Consider the following 15598-nt stretch of genomic DNA (forward strand, 5'->3'; position numbering starts at 1 on the left):
GATGAATGAATAAAGAGGGTCTAATATTAGGAGGCTCTAATGTAATTCGATCCGTACTCGTCGTCCTTCTACCAGTATCCAATATGTAGCCAGTAACAACAAGGGAAGATAAGGGGGTATATGTCATGACTAACTCATGACGGAAGTATGCAACGAGGCATAGCCATCGTGCCCTGAATGTGTGCACTCCTCAAATTAGAAGCGGCTGTAATGTCGTAGCGTGCTCAAGGAATGTCTTGAGCCGTTGGAATAAGAACAAAGGGAAAGGTATATGGGTCTAGAAAACCAAAAGGTCGACGAAACGATGATACGGGTGATACAGACAGAAAAACGAACGGCAAGAATTGGCTCAGTAAGCGCGACCGGCTTCTATATCGCCCTCGCGACTCCGTCCACGAGTTGCTGATGTGCCTCTACTGCCTGGTCGTAGCGCTGCGCAAACTGTCTTGCAGCCATCCCGCCAACCAGACTGCGATGACACGGGTAGCGCAGTGAGCTCCTTAGTGCTGTGAAGACTGGCCTGCTCGTAAAAATCCCGCTCTTCAACCTCGACATCCAATTTGTTGGTTATATGGATGCCTTCCAACGGAACGTCACCGCGAATCGATCCAGCAGTGCACTGTGATCGCTGTGTCGAGTGCTGTGATGCTTTCCCAGTGAAGCCTTGCGATAGTGTATTTGACGACGGGCCGGACGCTTGACCGGGGATTCCAGTCTGAGAGTAGCCGGCGCGCGAGGTGTACATGCTGAAGTATCGACCGAGGAAGACTTTGAGCGAGGGCGCTGACGCGCACATTACGGCGAGCTGGGCTTCGAGTGTCGTCCAGATCCAGCCAGAATACGCTGCCCAGGTGATGTCGTAGGTGACTAGACCAGAGAATTAGTTTTGCTAGATGACGATTCAAGAAGATAGATCCATACAGTAGTATAGCTTTGCGGCATAGAACGTTCGCATCATACCGCAGATGCATGTTATCAGGCCCACGCCAAAAATGGCACACAGGCCGATCTTTTGGCGTTTGCTGATCTGGAGGTTCCAAATCAAAAGCACTGGTAGCAGGCAGATGATGAAGTCCTGGAACAGTGAAATCACCGCGCATGCAACAATAAGGGCCCCCTCGTTGCGACACGTCAGTTCATTCTGCAGTCTCCAGGATATGTCGAAGAGGCGGAAGAATCCTATAACCGGTGTACATGTGAAGACAATGGCAATAGTAAAGGCGATTCCGTAGATGATGCAGAAGGCGATGGTGCCGTAGACCCCTGTGGAGCAACGTTAGCTTCTGTGTGGACCAGGCTGGCTTTGGCGAGATACTTACAGTAGATAAACTGATTCGTCAGACGATCACCGATTCGGCGGTAGAAGCAAAGGATCGAGACTTTGATCAGCGTCGAGGTTAACATGTAGTTAAGTTCGATTGCAAAAGCGATCTCTCTTGTCGTTACTAGCGTTTCTTTGGTCTGGTCCCAGACGTGCCATTGGAAGCCATAGATACGAATACCTGCGTTTGTTAGCAAAGACCACTTTGAAAGGAAGCGATACACACCAAGTACGCTTGATATGGTCAGACCGAATAGCGGCAGCATTGCCATGCTGACAAGTATGTCATCCAGCCCAAAGTTCTTCGATATGACCAGCCTTGCCCACATCCGCGCACAGTATACCAGGAAGGTGATGCCCAAGACGACCATGAGCAGTATTGGGGGCCCCCAACCTCGTTCCTCCGGGTCGACATAATTCGGTTTTGGCCAGCTGAGAAGGACTTCTGGTGGAGGATGTAAACCGCCTGCACGAGCGACGAGGCTGCCGCCATAGGATCCCAGAGTGTTTCCGTCCATATTAGGAAATACCGGCGTAGTAGCAGCAGGCCTAGCTGTCGGGGTGAATGTGACACGAACTGACCATCGCAAACAGAAACGACGCCCGGGATATGAGCCAGATCTATACACACAAGAGTCGGGGGTCCAAGACCAATGACTCCGCTAGTAGTTAGCGGGGTCCATATCTTCCCGCACCTCAAACACTGTGGAGTGATCTACGCCACAGTACGGGTCCCCTAGTCTTGCATGGCGTATATGGACTATTTCGCCGACTGCTTCCATTATTAGGCTCTTTCCGTGAGAGCTTCCAAGAAAGTTGCGGTGAACATTGGGGGTACAAGGCGGAGTCATGTGCTGTCAGCTTCGCGACGTAAAGAAGTCGCTGTAGTTTTGCGCATAGCCCTGGTAAGCGTGGCGTTGTGTAGAAACCCGGAGGCGCGTAACAGTGAACGTAGCCGAAGGCTATACTGACCCTGCGACCGCCTTGCATCGTGGAACGCTGATCTTTGATCACCATGAGGCAGGGAGGTTTGATCGCACACGTGGCATGTGTAACAGGACGTTTGTTGGCGTTGCTTCTGCAGGTGTTTGAAGATCGCGCGACCCGCTGTAGCGGTAAATGATCCACGCGAGCGTATGGAGCTTGAGCTTGCCCAGGTGCGAAGCGACTCTTGGGGTAGGATTGCCGATGCCACATACTAGTAGTCGAGCTAGAATCATCACTGCTACCCGTGTGCCTGCAGATCTGCGACGTCCCCACAGGAAAACGGCTGGTGGTGGGTTGTGATCAATAACCCTGGGCCATGAATTTTCGTCGAAAAAGAGAAGAATTCAAATGCGTTGAGACATCGATGTCCAAGAATCCATGTACAATCGTGCGCATACCTGCCTTACATCATCATGGTGATGCATGTCAAGGAAAGCTAGTTCTGAACCCAACCTCGAGGCAAAATCCATGGCGATCATAGAGCGGTGCGCAATCATGGAAAGCTTCAACGACAAGACGCCATAGTATGCGACTGCATTAGGTGCGCTTGTCACAACTACCGAGGATTTGCAACCGCAGTTCCAGATTAGCATTGAGGTGTCGAACATATGCAGTCGCCCTACGAACGATTCCCGTCGCGAGTAAGAGGCGGACCTAGGCTAAGGCTAACGGACGTCTGAATAACGACTTGAGTACCGCTAAACGCGTAAAAGGCCCTACCAAGACCAACGGATGCTTGTCGTTTTACAAATGCTAACCGGGAATTTTGGCAGTCTTCGAATAGGGTTGCGCTCGCTGCGGGACTTACCATGTCAAAACTCAATTTAGCGATCGACAGCCACGCGACTGAGGCGTTCGTGACGAGACGTTGTACGCGCAAAGTCGGCGATAGAAGTTTGTAAAGTGTCAATAACCGCTGCAAGGCTCGGGAATATGGATGAACGTGCGTGATGATGATGATTGAACATGGTAGGTGCTAGAGATTGAGCCTGAGGAATCCATCGAAGAATGCTGACATCATCGGCAGCGCACAGACTTCAGCAGGAAAGCTACACCATTCAGTCAAACACGTCCTCCCCGCATCCCTTTGACCCCTGTTTGGTTCACACCTCAGGCAGAATCTTCCACATTCCAGGCAGAATTTGACTCCACGTATCGGGATGCCTCTGTCGACCTCGAGATCGGGCTTTGAGCGACGGCCTTCGTTACCAACCGGCAACGTCTACTCCGAGATGACCTTTCGTCTGAGCTCAGGGACTATTCGAAATACAATTGAAGATCTCTAAACGCTACATCTCTAGGTACTAGAAGATCTGCCGTGCTCACTCACCACGTGGAAAGCCTAGCAAATGCTTCCATCGCCTTTAGTACAGCCTCGGCTGCTTCTGACTGCGGAACAAGATCGACACATGCATCAGCGGATTGTCCCGAATGCGCCACCTCCACAGCATCGTCTGTCATCCCCTTACCGCCTTCCATATCCTCGTTATTGTAATCGCCTGGATCTTCGCGCGCAGCTTTTGCCAGAACTGGTTCGCTTCCAGTCGGATCACGATAATCCCATGTCCCAGGCTTCTTTCGATGTATTGCATGCAGCTTGGCAGGCTGTCTACGGCCACCACCCGCACCAGGACGCTTCCGTGGCTTCGTAATCATTCCGTCTGCAGGCTCATCCTCCACGCCTCCAAACCCGTCCTGTCGCATGAATTGATCGAAGAACTGCATGCGAGGTTCATCAATCTTGAGCACTGCCTTACATGCGCGATAGCCCTTCTTCAGCATTGCTGCGACGTACTTGTTGGCGAAGTGTTGTATCCTGTCCTCCTCAACTAGCCCGGTGCTGTCCATTGCGGCGTCATCACCGGAGCCAAGAGTGAGACTGTCGAGAGCTACTTCCGCACGTACTACATCGATCAGGCAAGCCGGGCAGACGAACGGCTTGCCTTGCATCGGTCGCGCACAGGTCACACCACAGCTTGCGGTATACTCTGTTTGGATCCTGTGGCCACACTGTAGGTCATGGAACGTCGATAATGGGTTGCATGGACTGTACATGTCGTGGAAGTGCTGATCACTCTCTTGGGTCTGCAGCTCACGCTGTTGCCTTTCGGTTTCGGCTACCTTGTTGTGGAAGGCATCGATGATAGCGCGAGCTTGTGCAGGAGCAGCGTGCATGTTTACCCGAGAATCACCCCGGGCAGCTGAAATGATGCAGTCGGTAGCCAGGCGTGTAGTTTTGATGTCGCATTCGAGCTGGTGATGAGATTGTCTACGTTAAGAGATGGTTGGTGTTGTGCTTGGGTAGCAGAGGTTGTCGACCCGGAGGGAGAGTCATGTGTTGATAGGGGAACTCCGCGCGTGACAAGATGCGCAATGCCGAGGACGGCTGACTAATACGGGAGCGGAGCCTTGTGTCAATAGCACCGACTCACGGTAAGACACCTGTACAGAAATTTGATGAGAAGTCTTATTTGTGTATCTTCATTCGACTCACAGTAATGTCGAATGGTGGGTAGTGCAGCTCGACCCCTTCCTCATTCTCAATTAAGACAACCTTGCTCACAGGCCATCCATTGCTGTCATGATAGCCGTCGAAGTCGAACCAATCGCACGATGCCAATCCTGGAAAGATCATCCTCCAAACCTGCGCTCCAGGTCCAAATTCATCTGTCTCGCCTACGCCCTCCGCCGGCTCCAAGACAACTCCTTCCGGTGTAGAGAAGTAGCGTGGCTGGGCATCCGCGGTCCAGGACAGGCGATCTATTGCTTCGAGCGCGGATGAACCGTTCACCATGAGCGAGCGAATATACAAAATCTGGTCTTGGATCTCCAAGTTGGCGTAAGTGGAGGAGTTTGAGAGCGCGGTGGCGACTTCATCAGCAATGAGTCCAGTGTCTTCACCAGCGCTGTAGAACCCTGCAAATCGCTCCTTCGTTCTTGTGCTCAATGCTTCTGCGAAAGCAGGCGCAAGAATAGCATGTACTGTATCTCTGACAGTACTCGTTGAGATACCTGCGTAGTCGGCCAGACCAGATCCTTGCACGAGCACGATTATGCCATAACCGAGATTTGGTATGGCGTCGATCCAGCTATGCCAGCCTCCTCCATCGCCGGACTTGCCAAAGATGCTATATGTCTTCATACTGTCTTCCGCCAGACTAGCATTTTCACTCGTCGGTAAGTTCAAGATCTCGATCTCCCAGCCTGGGCCGCTCTGCTGTTTGCCGTCTGCAAGTATGACACTTGGCTTCATGACTTGACGACGCTGGAAGGGCGTGATGAGCGTAGGGTCGGGCGCGAGCCATAGGCCATGCATGTACCTGGTGAGATCGTTTGCAGAACCCCACATGCCGGCTGCTGGGTCGTAGCCTTCGCCTACGATCAAATCGACCCAACTGTCACCGCCCGGTACGGTTATGTCTGGGATAAGATCTTGCGGCACAGTGCCAAAGAAGCTATGGGTCATGTTCAATCGCTGAAGAAGTTCCTGCGATGTCAGCTCAGACCAGCTGAGAGATGAGGAAGTGATGTTGTTGTAGTATGTCGCTATAGCAGCTAGCGGTCGATTAGTCCATGTTCTCGTTAGTCGCATGCTATATTCACTCACCACCTAGAATACCCAAGCCTGCATTCGAATCTGTCCGTGTCAGTACGTGTCTCGTTAGCAGGAGGAAGTCGCTTACAAGCTGCCCTCTGGCCTGGCGCAAACATCAGGTTCTTCATTGCTATCCCATCAATTACATCCTGGGCAGTTTCACCCGCCCATGCGGCTCCAATGGTCGGCGAATCTGCTTTTCCCGTACTAAGAATCATGTTGAAGCCAGTGCTGTAGCTTTCCCTTGGTATACCCGCTGTGTGGCTGGCAAGCATACGCAATGTGATCTCGCTGCCGCCATCGTTCCAGTCTCTCTCAGGCAGACCGAAAGAAGGAAGCAGTTGGCGAACGGGCGTGTCGATAGTCAGGAGTGATGACGACGATGAGGAGTTTTGTCTGAGCTGATTTTCGATGACCAGAGCAGAGGCCATCGCGACGTTTTTTGAACAAGACATCAGACGGAAGACAGAGTCGCTCGTCACCAGATTTGCGTCAGTTGGGCCCACATCCGTCTCGTTGAACTTCAATGTTCCATTGTTGAACACATATGCTGGCTTTGAGCTTGACGCATGAACCTTGTGGTCGTTAACGATGGGCCTTTTGTTGAGATTGGACCTGCACATACAACAGCGAAGCTGAGTCCATCGCGCGTAGTGTTGATGTATAAAGCTGAGAGATTGCGCTGGACTTGTTCAAATGCTGTGATCACTGCCGGATGTTGGAGCGTCAGCGGGTCAGACAGTATCTTGTCGGCGAAGTCGGGAACGCAAGCGCATGCTGCGAAGGAAAGCAGATTTGCTGCAAATGCGAATGTGATCCTCATTGTGAGGCTGTTGTTTTCGAACTCAAATCACAGAAGCGAATGTAGGATATGCGCGAGAATGTCGGGCTTTGGGGGTACTTGTACATTGCGATACAGAAGTATGTTGTGCACAGGTAGATACCGCTGCAACGGTCCAAGAGTTGCGTATGCGCCGAGATGGCATCAGGGATGCAATAAGCCAATGATGTGTTTGTGTTCCTGCAACTAAAAACACCTGCCTATCGGGGCCGATTTGTTTGCATATAGCTGCAGATGATCCATATTGCTTCTGGTTATAGGTACCTTTTCACTTGGGCGACGCTGACCTCAATTACCGTCAACAGTCATAGATCGATCACTTGTTACAAAGCAGTGACCCTGAATAGTTGGAGCCTGTCGCAATGCTTACTCCCGAAATGAGGGCGAGAAGGACCGGATGAAACGTCCATGGATGATCTTCGAAGGACGAGGTTTAGGTCAAGAGTGGGGTGACCCCATGTTGGTACTTGCGCCCCACATCAACGCTTATCTCTAAAGTCAACAGCCTTGCGTTTACACCTTTCATTTCTTCCATGATCGTGTTTCCTCGATACCGGCGACTTTCAATTACTAGTATAAGACCTGCTGCGCCCTGTATTCTGTTCATAGCAGCTCCTTTCTACGCCGCTGCGCCTGAGTTGCCCAGGCGGGAAGGGGACGAAATGTTCAAGGATGTCGTAGACACCTAACAACGCCACCAGCTAGAAGGTGCTTGCCAGACGGCACTGCGAAGTGGTGACAACAACCGCTCGTGACAAGTCAAGCCGAGGTTTATCGTGTTTCGAACTTGTTTGCTACCAATCAAGCGCACGCAGGTCAAAGGTCTTTACATGTGATCTCCGCACACATTGCTGTTGACATACATGTGTATGGCGACCAACTTGACGCGGTCTGAATGTATCAGATAAAGAGTAAATAGCGACACGATTGTGTCGTTCTGTATGTTTGATCTATAGCTTTTTTTCCGTCACCTTCAAATATTGATTCAATTTCGGACGCCAAACTCGACTCAATCACTTGATAGGCCATGTAAGATGAATGAAGTGTAATAAAACGTATATTGTGTGTAAAAGCAGAACCGAGAAGGTAAAGATAACGTATTTGACTTTGCCGCAGCTGGTAAAATGAACCCAACCGTTGTATCATTAACGTAGAAAGAACGTATCTCTGGTCAATGCATCGCGCTCTAAGCGCCTCTGTCGCTCACTCTCCTCTAAACGTTTGAGCCGAGATCTATCGATGTCGAGACCTTCCAGGTTACTTGATGTCCTATCGCCAGAGCCTCTCGCGGCGGTAGGTCGATGGTGCTGCTGCCACGGATTTTGAGACATCAATACCGGCATTGACGGTCTTGAGGCGAGAAACCGTTCGGGAAACATAGGCTGATCTTGCTGTCGTCTCTTCACGCGAGCGCCCTCTTCCAGCGAGTCAAGTCTCAGTTGCAGAGACTCTAACTTCTGCCGTATAGCTTCCGGTTCTAGAGCTTGCGGAGACGGTACAGGGTCGGGAAGTTTCCTATGAGTGCGACGCCTGAATCGTCCAGGTATTCCTGTGGCTGTGCGGATTTGATGGTGTGGCGGGACAGGATGGACTTTATCTGTGCACTCCTCGCCCCGAAAGTATGCTTGTGAAATCTGGCTGTCCAGAGTTTGGGCGCGAATTGGAAGTGCATAAGGAGCTGCGCCGGAGCGTCTAGCCCATTGCGCTGCTCTTGTATCTCCTGTCCTGCTAGCATTAGGCTGGGGTGGAGGAAGTGGAATTCTCTGGTTCTTATCGAGGTTTACGGTGCAAGCCGAAGCGCCGACAGACAGCTCGCCAACGCGTGGTGGTATTGTTGGGTCGTCATCGCATACTCGCTTGGTGCTCTTGCTCTTCAGATCGGCTTCCGAAGTAGCCTTCACTTCAGGCTTTGAAGAGCTCCGAATAGAGGACGTGAGGTTTTGACGCAGCCGATCCAGCGTCTGTACCAGGATTGCGCAATTCTGGCACGGAGGTGTACTGTCGAATTGCGAAGTCGATTGTGATGAGAACGCCTGACTGGAAGCGTTGCTCATGTAAACATGCTGGAAGTTCGGATCCATCTCGCCACAGATAGGATTCGGTTGCTTCGCGTTGACCGAGGGGACGGGCGCGATCGGTACTGGGTCACGCTTATGCTGCCACTGCTGGATCTTTTCTTCCGTGGTCATTGAGCGTGAGAAGTTCGAGAAGAGCGAAGGGCCTGCAAAAGGCGCGAAGTCGGAGTTGCGTTGCTGAACGAAGTCTGCGGGAAGGGTTGCCGCTCTGGCGAGTGGCTTCTGTAAGTGTTTTGATGGTGTATGTGTAGAAATGCCGGGCGCGCGTCGCAGAGTCGGCTCAACGGGACCGCTCGGTCTTCGTAGTGGAGTGAAGTCGGAACTCGGCATGTCCACAGCACTTTTCCTTCCATGCCGGATGACTTCAAGCATTGCGTCGCCTTTGGGGGCTGTAGTCAAGTTCTCGTAACCAGATGAGGTGATGAGAATATCGTCTTCTATGCGAACACCGCCCACGGCCATGTAGCGCTTTAGTACCTCAATATTTATGTACTTGGAGTGAACGGGTGATGGGAGATAGAAATGTTGTAGAGCGTATGCGGAAAAGTAGATGCCAGGCTCGACAGTGACAACCATGCCTTCTTCGAGATGGCTGCTCTGGGGATCGCTAGGCGCGAGGCAAGTCTCAGAGTCATATACCGGGACATGGAAATCCTGTGGATAAAGGGATGGTGCCTGTCATTCTGTTAGCGACTGATCAATATGCGGATTGGTTGAACTTGCCTGCTGGTACACTGGCTTCCCTCTTCTTACACTCATTAGTTGTGCCTGACCCACGTCATGGACTTCAAGGCCTATGTGATGTCCAAGACCATGGGGAAAGAATGCTCTACTTGTACCTGCCTTGTAGATTTCTTCTTTCGTTCCGTGGTGAAGGATTCCCAATTGCAGTAACCCGTCGATCGCGATCTGATGCGCCATGATGTGCAAATCGAGATATCTTACGCCGGGCTCTAGCCTTTTGATACATGTTTCCTGCATACGCTGGACCAGCTTGTAGATGTTCTCGGCTTCTTTGCTTGGCCAAGAAGTAGACAGCGGGAAAGTGCGGGTAATGTCACTTGCATAGAGCTCATACTCGCATCCTGCATCTAAACACATGAGTTGACGACCCGCGAGATCTTCATCGTTCGCGGCATAGTGAAGAGTTCCGGCGTTCGGTCCGGAAGCAGCGATGGGATCGTAGGCCTGTTGCTTCGCTTGCTGCGATATGCAGACATCCATGAACAATCCCTCAACCTGTGCCTCGTTCTTGAAGTTCGTGATGTTAGCAAGGATTTCTCGGTGCGCTTGCGAGCTGATGTCGTTCGCTTTCCGAATAAGCTTGATCTCGTGATCATCCTTGATCATGCGACATACGTTCATGGCGGACCGAAGGGCTATCGAATCAATACGGGGCTTCAGATTGTCGCAACCGGGGAATTGCGATGACTGGTGCAGGACGTAGATGTCAGCCTGCCGGTTACCGATCGCCCATCCTTGCACGGCGTACTCAAGTTCATCTGCGTAGAAAACTTGATCGACATCGTACTTCACGAGTGCCTCTGCTAGGGTGGAGCCACGGCCGTACCAGATAACGCGCTCAGACTTGATGCGGGGAATGAACAAGGACAGTTCGTCGCGTCGCGTGTCGTACGTCAAATGGCAGTCAGGTTCATTGCATCTTCATACCATCAGCACGGTCCTCATTTACTCCCAGATCAACGCACCCGCTCAAGTAATAGAAATATCGGCGTTGTCGAAAAGGTGCTGGCATGTCGCTATCTTCGTTGTTCCTCGCTGGTTGACCCGGTAGGTAGATCAGGCCTTCATCAACACCCAACTTCTCTTGCACCCTCCGCGCATGTTGTTTTGCTGCGCGACGTTAGCTGATTGCGCGACCCACGCTCATCTTCCCAGACTTACCGGGATACTTCTCAAACGGAGTCTCAGCCTCGAGGTGCATCCAGTATTCATTGTCTTCCCATCTCAGGCGCTCAGAGAGACCTTTCGCATCGAGAACTTCCATCGTGTTACCTCGTAATGCCTCTGGGAAGAACTGCGATTGCGAAAGGCTTGAGCTCCGATTGAGATGTGACCGGCGTTTTAGTGTTGTCGAGGATCTCACCGGTAAAGCCACCGCATAGTGCACGTGCCAGCTCGAGCGCTCCGGTCAGTAGGCCGGGAGCTACGATCGTGAACGCTGTCAACACATTCGGCCCCTTACATCTATAAACTGATTGGTGCCGTCGACGATAGTCTCTCTGAGTACACTGGCATCATGGCTGCAGTGCGCCTCCAAACGTGTAGGCCCGACGAAGATGCCCATGTTGCCTTACGACCCCGCGCCTGCGCCTGCTTCCGCTGCCCATCGACTGTGCGACACGAGACGAGGTCGTGTCAAGCGTCGACCTCAACTCATGTGGACATCTGCGGCATGCTCACTGCATTTGATAGGTGACACGATTAGACGTACACCGATTTCGGGTCAATGCAAGAAAGAGAAAGGAAATCGCAAGGTGTCTAATGACAGAAGGATGCTGATTGGTTGGAAATATCTTGACCGGTGAACCGGTCAACACATAGCTAAGAGGCACGTACCCAATATGTCAGACTGAGTAATGTCGCACTGACACCCGACCGGCTCTGGGATCTCGTTTGTTTTAGCTAGTATTTACATCGGATCTGTGCTCTCAGAAAAGATCGCCATTTTGAGGAGGGCGGGGAAGCTGACATCGCTCCATTGCCACCCAAGCAAAGGGCTTTGTGACGTTCCTGGAGGATCTCACGTCTTCGCAGAAGCCCAAGAGATGTTCTATGGGCCTTGTCCAAAACGACATGTTGTCGTCTTGCCCTTATGTTGTCTTTCGTTTCATCACTTTGCTCATTCAGGTCATCAGATCATTTACTATCTTCTCTTTCGTCACCTTCGAAGTCTTCACATCACTCTACTTGGTAAATCATTCCATGTGTGACTGCAAGTTTTCATTCATACTAGTGAGACTACAAAGCAATGGGTATCGCGAAAGACTAGCACCAGAACACCCTTCTTTCATAGCCCCTATGAGGTTCTCAACGCCGTGTAAGCCAAGTAACACCATCCTTTAGTCTCTCCATGAGATCGCCATTGTCGAAACAAAGCCATATGCTCAAGGCCGACCGGGGAGGTTGTCGATGTCAAACCCAAACCCAACCCTATCACCACAGTCCATCCTGGAGGCAATCAGCACTGGGTCGCTTCACTAAGCTCATGTCGATAGCCGCTGAATAGCCCGACAGCCATGTTCAGCGGCGCTGAGCTCGGTTCTCGGCAGCCTTGTTGAAGAAGAGAGTAGGGCGAATGGCAGCGAAACGCGCGCCTTGGGAACGGTGCCAGTAGGGACATGAAGTCTTGCGACAAGGCTTGTGCCTCTTCTCACGATGACACTGATCGCCGTATATCGGACGCTTGACCTCGGGCTCGCTGGGCTCGCTGAGTTTGGGCGCCTTGACGAAGCCACTGAAGGGGTTGTCATCCTGAGCCATGTTGATGTGGTAGTGGGTAGAATTCGACTCGATCTTGAGGAAGTTGTTGTTACCGACGCTGTTGGTGTTGGCGCTGCCGGTAGAGCGAATCACTCCCATGTAGAGATTCCGGTAGTGGTCGCGCTCTTCGCGGAGCTTGGTGTTCTCGACAAGGCCAACCTCGATCGCGCCCTTGTATTGATCACGCTGACGGGTGACGCCATCGAGGCGGAGGGCGAGCTGGGTGTCGGAGGTGTTGGAGAAGATTGGAGCGACATCGCCGTCATCGTCGTCATCGCTGTCTTTGTTGTCACTGTCACTGTCGTTGTCGTTGTCGTCGTCGTCGTCATCGTCGTTGCCGTTGTTGTAGTCGTTGTCGTAGTTGTCGTCGTCATCGGTGACCTCTCCCATCTTCTGCTTCTTCCGCAGGCGCTTTTCGAGGACGATAATATGCTCTTGTAGGCCGACGATGATCTGGGCCTCAGTCTTCTTGGGCGGCTCGTTCTTGATCTTTACAGGCGCCATCTTTGAGGTGATCACTTGGAAACGACTGGATGTGGGAATCGAATTGGTTGCCTTGCTGAGGGCGCTGCCTGTCTTTATGGTAGGAGGGAATGCCGAGCATCGTGAAAGCTAGGAAAAGAGCTATTTTCGGGTGGCAGGCAGGTCTCGACTGTTTTGCCTCCAAGAACTACGTAATCGGGAGCTCAACTACGAAGTGAAGGACGAGTTACGGAAGAATGCTTGCGTACTATTAGTCTATTCTGATAATCGAACAGTCTTCACGAGCGCGTGATTTGGGTCTAACCTATCTAGGTACGAAGTGAGAGTGAGAATCGGCTGCCTCGCCGCAACCGCAAGCCGCACGGAGGTGACTGACGCTTAGCGCCGTACGATCTTGGCGCCGCCCTCTGGGTATATAAGCCGCTGCTCCCCACCCGTTTCGACTTCTTCTTTTCTCTTCAGTTGCTTCGCAGAACACTACTGCCATGGGAAGGTCTCATGTTCAACTCGCATGTCAGCTAAGCTGGTGCAACCGCCAAGTGGCTGTCAGCTAAGCTGGGTTACTGGAGGTCATACTGTCGCGCCCGATTTACGTACGGGGTACCACACGGCAGGGTACGACGACACTCACTAGATAGGTTGGTTGTCAGCAACTTCAAGATCCGCCTTGAGCGCCTTGTCGTCCCAGCCAGGCCGGTCTCCGGTCTGGTATACTGATGATGTCCGCTAAGCGGGTCAACAGGGAAAGATGAGAGGCCACCACAAAGATGAAAGGTGGAATCGCATTCAGTCTGGTCACAGACAGTCTATCTGACGCAGTGCTTGTCGCTTGCAGATACTGACCTCCGAGGGCTTTGGGATTTGGAGAGAGGACGAGGTGATTCTCGTTCTTCCAGGCATTCAACACGCACTGTTCGCAGTGCTGTTTGTGTACCGTGCGCATCAGTGATGCGTGTCTGTCAACGGTATCTTGTCATCTTTTTCATTGAGCTCTGGGCCTTGCGCCTAGACTTGAGGAAGGAGAGTTGTCTGGTCAGATGGGCGACATATGTAGTGTCCATGGATGTGAAGCTAGTTGTACACCACGAAGTCTGGACAAAGAAATCATTGCGACTGTGTTGAAGACGTTTCATTCAAAATGTACATGAAAGGCGACTTCATGCAACCATTGCTTAATAAAGGAAAGGCTGGAATTAGGGAGTATAGATCGTAACATCATGAAAGCACCTAGAGACTCGTCTCACTCATCGCTATCATCTTCATCATCATCTTCATCATCATCCATCTCTTCGTCTTCATCTTCACTTTGTACGTCGCTTGCGAATTCAGGATCCACGGGTGGCGACGACGGCCAATCCACGGTCACCTCTTCCTGTAATTCCTCCCAAAACTTGCCCATGTCTGCTCCAGCGTACTCCTTCACCTTCTTCGCTGGGACTGGGATGTTCAAATTATTGGTGGCATCATCGCTCTTGAAAGTCACATACATGTGGTCTTGCTGCAACATGCCGACCTTAAGATGAGTAAGAGCAAGTCGCGGCGTCTTGGACAGCTTGCGGAAGAAATCGCGCCAGAAATTGGGCTTGTGTCCGTGAGGTGGAGCGACTGCAGCGGGGATGTTCATCCTCCAAAGGCTCAGATCTTCCAGAGTCGGGGCGAACTTGGAGATAAAGTTGAACAGGATATCAGCCCGAGCGCTTAGCTGACCAAGCTCGAGGTTCTTTAAGAGCGGTAGAGCAACAGGGGCAGGGTCAAGGAAAGTCGCTATATGCGAGCCGGTAGCGGGGTTCGGAGTAGCCAACCACTGCAGAAAGTCCTCGTTATTCGCCACCAGATGTTTCTCAAAGTTCAAGCGAAGATGAACGAGATTGGGAGTGAAATGGAGGAAGCGCCGAAGCGAGCGTCCCGCGTTTGGATCCACTGACGTCCCGTTGCTATGGGTGTGCAGGTAACGAGGCTTGAGGTCCACGTTCAAGAGTAACGTGCTTGTGTTCTGCAATATGGGTTCCACTGTAGGTCGGATGTAGTCTGGAAGGAAGAATGCCGTGTCGGGGAGGCCGCGCTGACGAAGCAGTACCTCAAACTCAGTAGGTCGCCGGTTAGCCTTGCCCAAAGCGTACAGCACGCTGGAGAAGACGCGTGACGTGAAACGAGTGCCGACATCCTGTCCGAAAGAATCGCGATCAGCGAACCGTAGCTCAATACCGGTCTCGCGATGGACGGTAGTTGCGCCCCAGGAGCTCCAGCTCTTGCCATCACGAACTCGATTGCCTGCGTTGAAGTCGCGGATCCCGACGGTGGTGAGGTTCTCGAGACGCTCGAAGGCTTCCGTAAGCATCTCGCGGTCGATCCCAGTACCCAACAGCGCTTTCTGGTCCTCGTAGCCCTGAATGTAGCGCGTAGCGGCGTCGTCGTCCCTGAAGCGTAGTGGTATCTCGCTGTAGACATTGGTGGCAATGATGATGTGTACCAGCTTCTTGGAAAGACTGGCATGCTTCGATATGTCGATGAGCGCCTGCAGGCTCTTGTGCGTGAGCATGAACTGCTTCTTGAAGAAGAACTCTTTGGAAAACCATTCATAGAGCGACTTCTCGGTTTGTTTGCATACAAGACGCAGTGAACCAAGATCTTCAGTAGGGAGGTATTCTGAAACCGCGACCAGCAATTCCAGCGGTATGGTGAGTAGTGATGCCATCTTGATAGGAAGTGACTTATGTGAGCGAAGTTTGCTGTCGTGGTTGATGCAGATGCTTGTGGCACGACTCCCGAGGCCGTCTTATCATGTGTGCACG

The 15598-nt window shown here is 51.9% G+C and overlaps 6 protein-coding genes across 6 annotated transcripts; all 6 read right to left on the bottom strand.

The window, feature by feature from the left end:
• Positions 1-349: 349 nt before the first annotated feature.
• J4E90_001258 (uncharacterized protein) lies at positions 350-1839 on the bottom strand (the record flags this gene model as incomplete). Its single annotated transcript, XM_051430847.1, has 4 exons — positions 350-867; positions 922-1263; positions 1320-1502; positions 1548-1839. The coding sequence occupies 4 exons, from the start codon at positions 1837-1839 to the stop codon at positions 350-352; spliced, it is 1335 nt and encodes a 444-aa protein (XP_051296334.1).
• A 1795-nt stretch (positions 1840-3634) lies between these two features.
• Positions 3635-4258, bottom strand: J4E90_001259 (uncharacterized protein; the record flags this gene model as incomplete). The annotated part of the gene is made up of 1 exon (XM_051430848.1): positions 3635-4258. One exon carries the CDS (start codon positions 4256-4258, stop codon positions 3635-3637), a length of 624 nt encoding a protein of 207 aa, XP_051296335.1.
• Positions 4259-4775: 517 nt separating this feature from the next.
• On the bottom strand, positions 4776-6726 carry J4E90_001260 (uncharacterized protein; the record flags this gene model as incomplete). The annotated part of the gene is made up of 4 exons (XM_051430849.1): positions 4776-5863; positions 5916-5945; positions 5992-6478; positions 6529-6726. The coding sequence occupies 4 exons, from the start codon at positions 6724-6726 to the stop codon at positions 4776-4778; spliced, it is 1803 nt and encodes a 600-aa protein (XP_051296336.1).
• A 1163-nt stretch (positions 6727-7889) lies between these two features.
• On the bottom strand, positions 7890-10827 carry J4E90_001261 (uncharacterized protein; the record flags this gene model as incomplete). The annotated part of the gene is made up of 4 exons (XM_051430850.1): positions 7890-9494; positions 9765-10482; positions 10529-10673; positions 10725-10827. 4 exons carry the CDS (start codon positions 10825-10827, stop codon positions 7890-7892), a joined length of 2571 nt encoding a protein of 856 aa, XP_051296337.1.
• A 1256-nt stretch (positions 10828-12083) lies between these two features.
• J4E90_001262 (uncharacterized protein) lies at positions 12084-12827 on the bottom strand (the record flags this gene model as incomplete). The annotated part of the gene is made up of 1 exon (XM_051430851.1): positions 12084-12827. The coding sequence occupies one exon, from the start codon at positions 12825-12827 to the stop codon at positions 12084-12086; it is 744 nt and encodes a 247-aa protein (XP_051296338.1).
• Positions 12828-14046: 1219 nt separating this feature from the next.
• On the bottom strand, positions 14047-15501 carry J4E90_001263 (uncharacterized protein; the record flags this gene model as incomplete). Its single annotated transcript, XM_051430852.1, has 1 exon — positions 14047-15501. The coding sequence occupies one exon, from the start codon at positions 15499-15501 to the stop codon at positions 14047-14049; it is 1455 nt and encodes a 484-aa protein (XP_051296339.1).
• Positions 15502-15598: the final 97 nt, after the last annotated feature.

Source organism: Alternaria incomplexa (assembly GCF_024043165.1).
Source record: "Alternaria incomplexa strain BMP 0042 chromosome Unknown scaffold_1, whole genome shotgun sequence".
NCBI classification, from domain to species: domain Eukaryota; kingdom Fungi; phylum Ascomycota; class Dothideomycetes; order Pleosporales; family Pleosporaceae; genus Alternaria; species Alternaria incomplexa.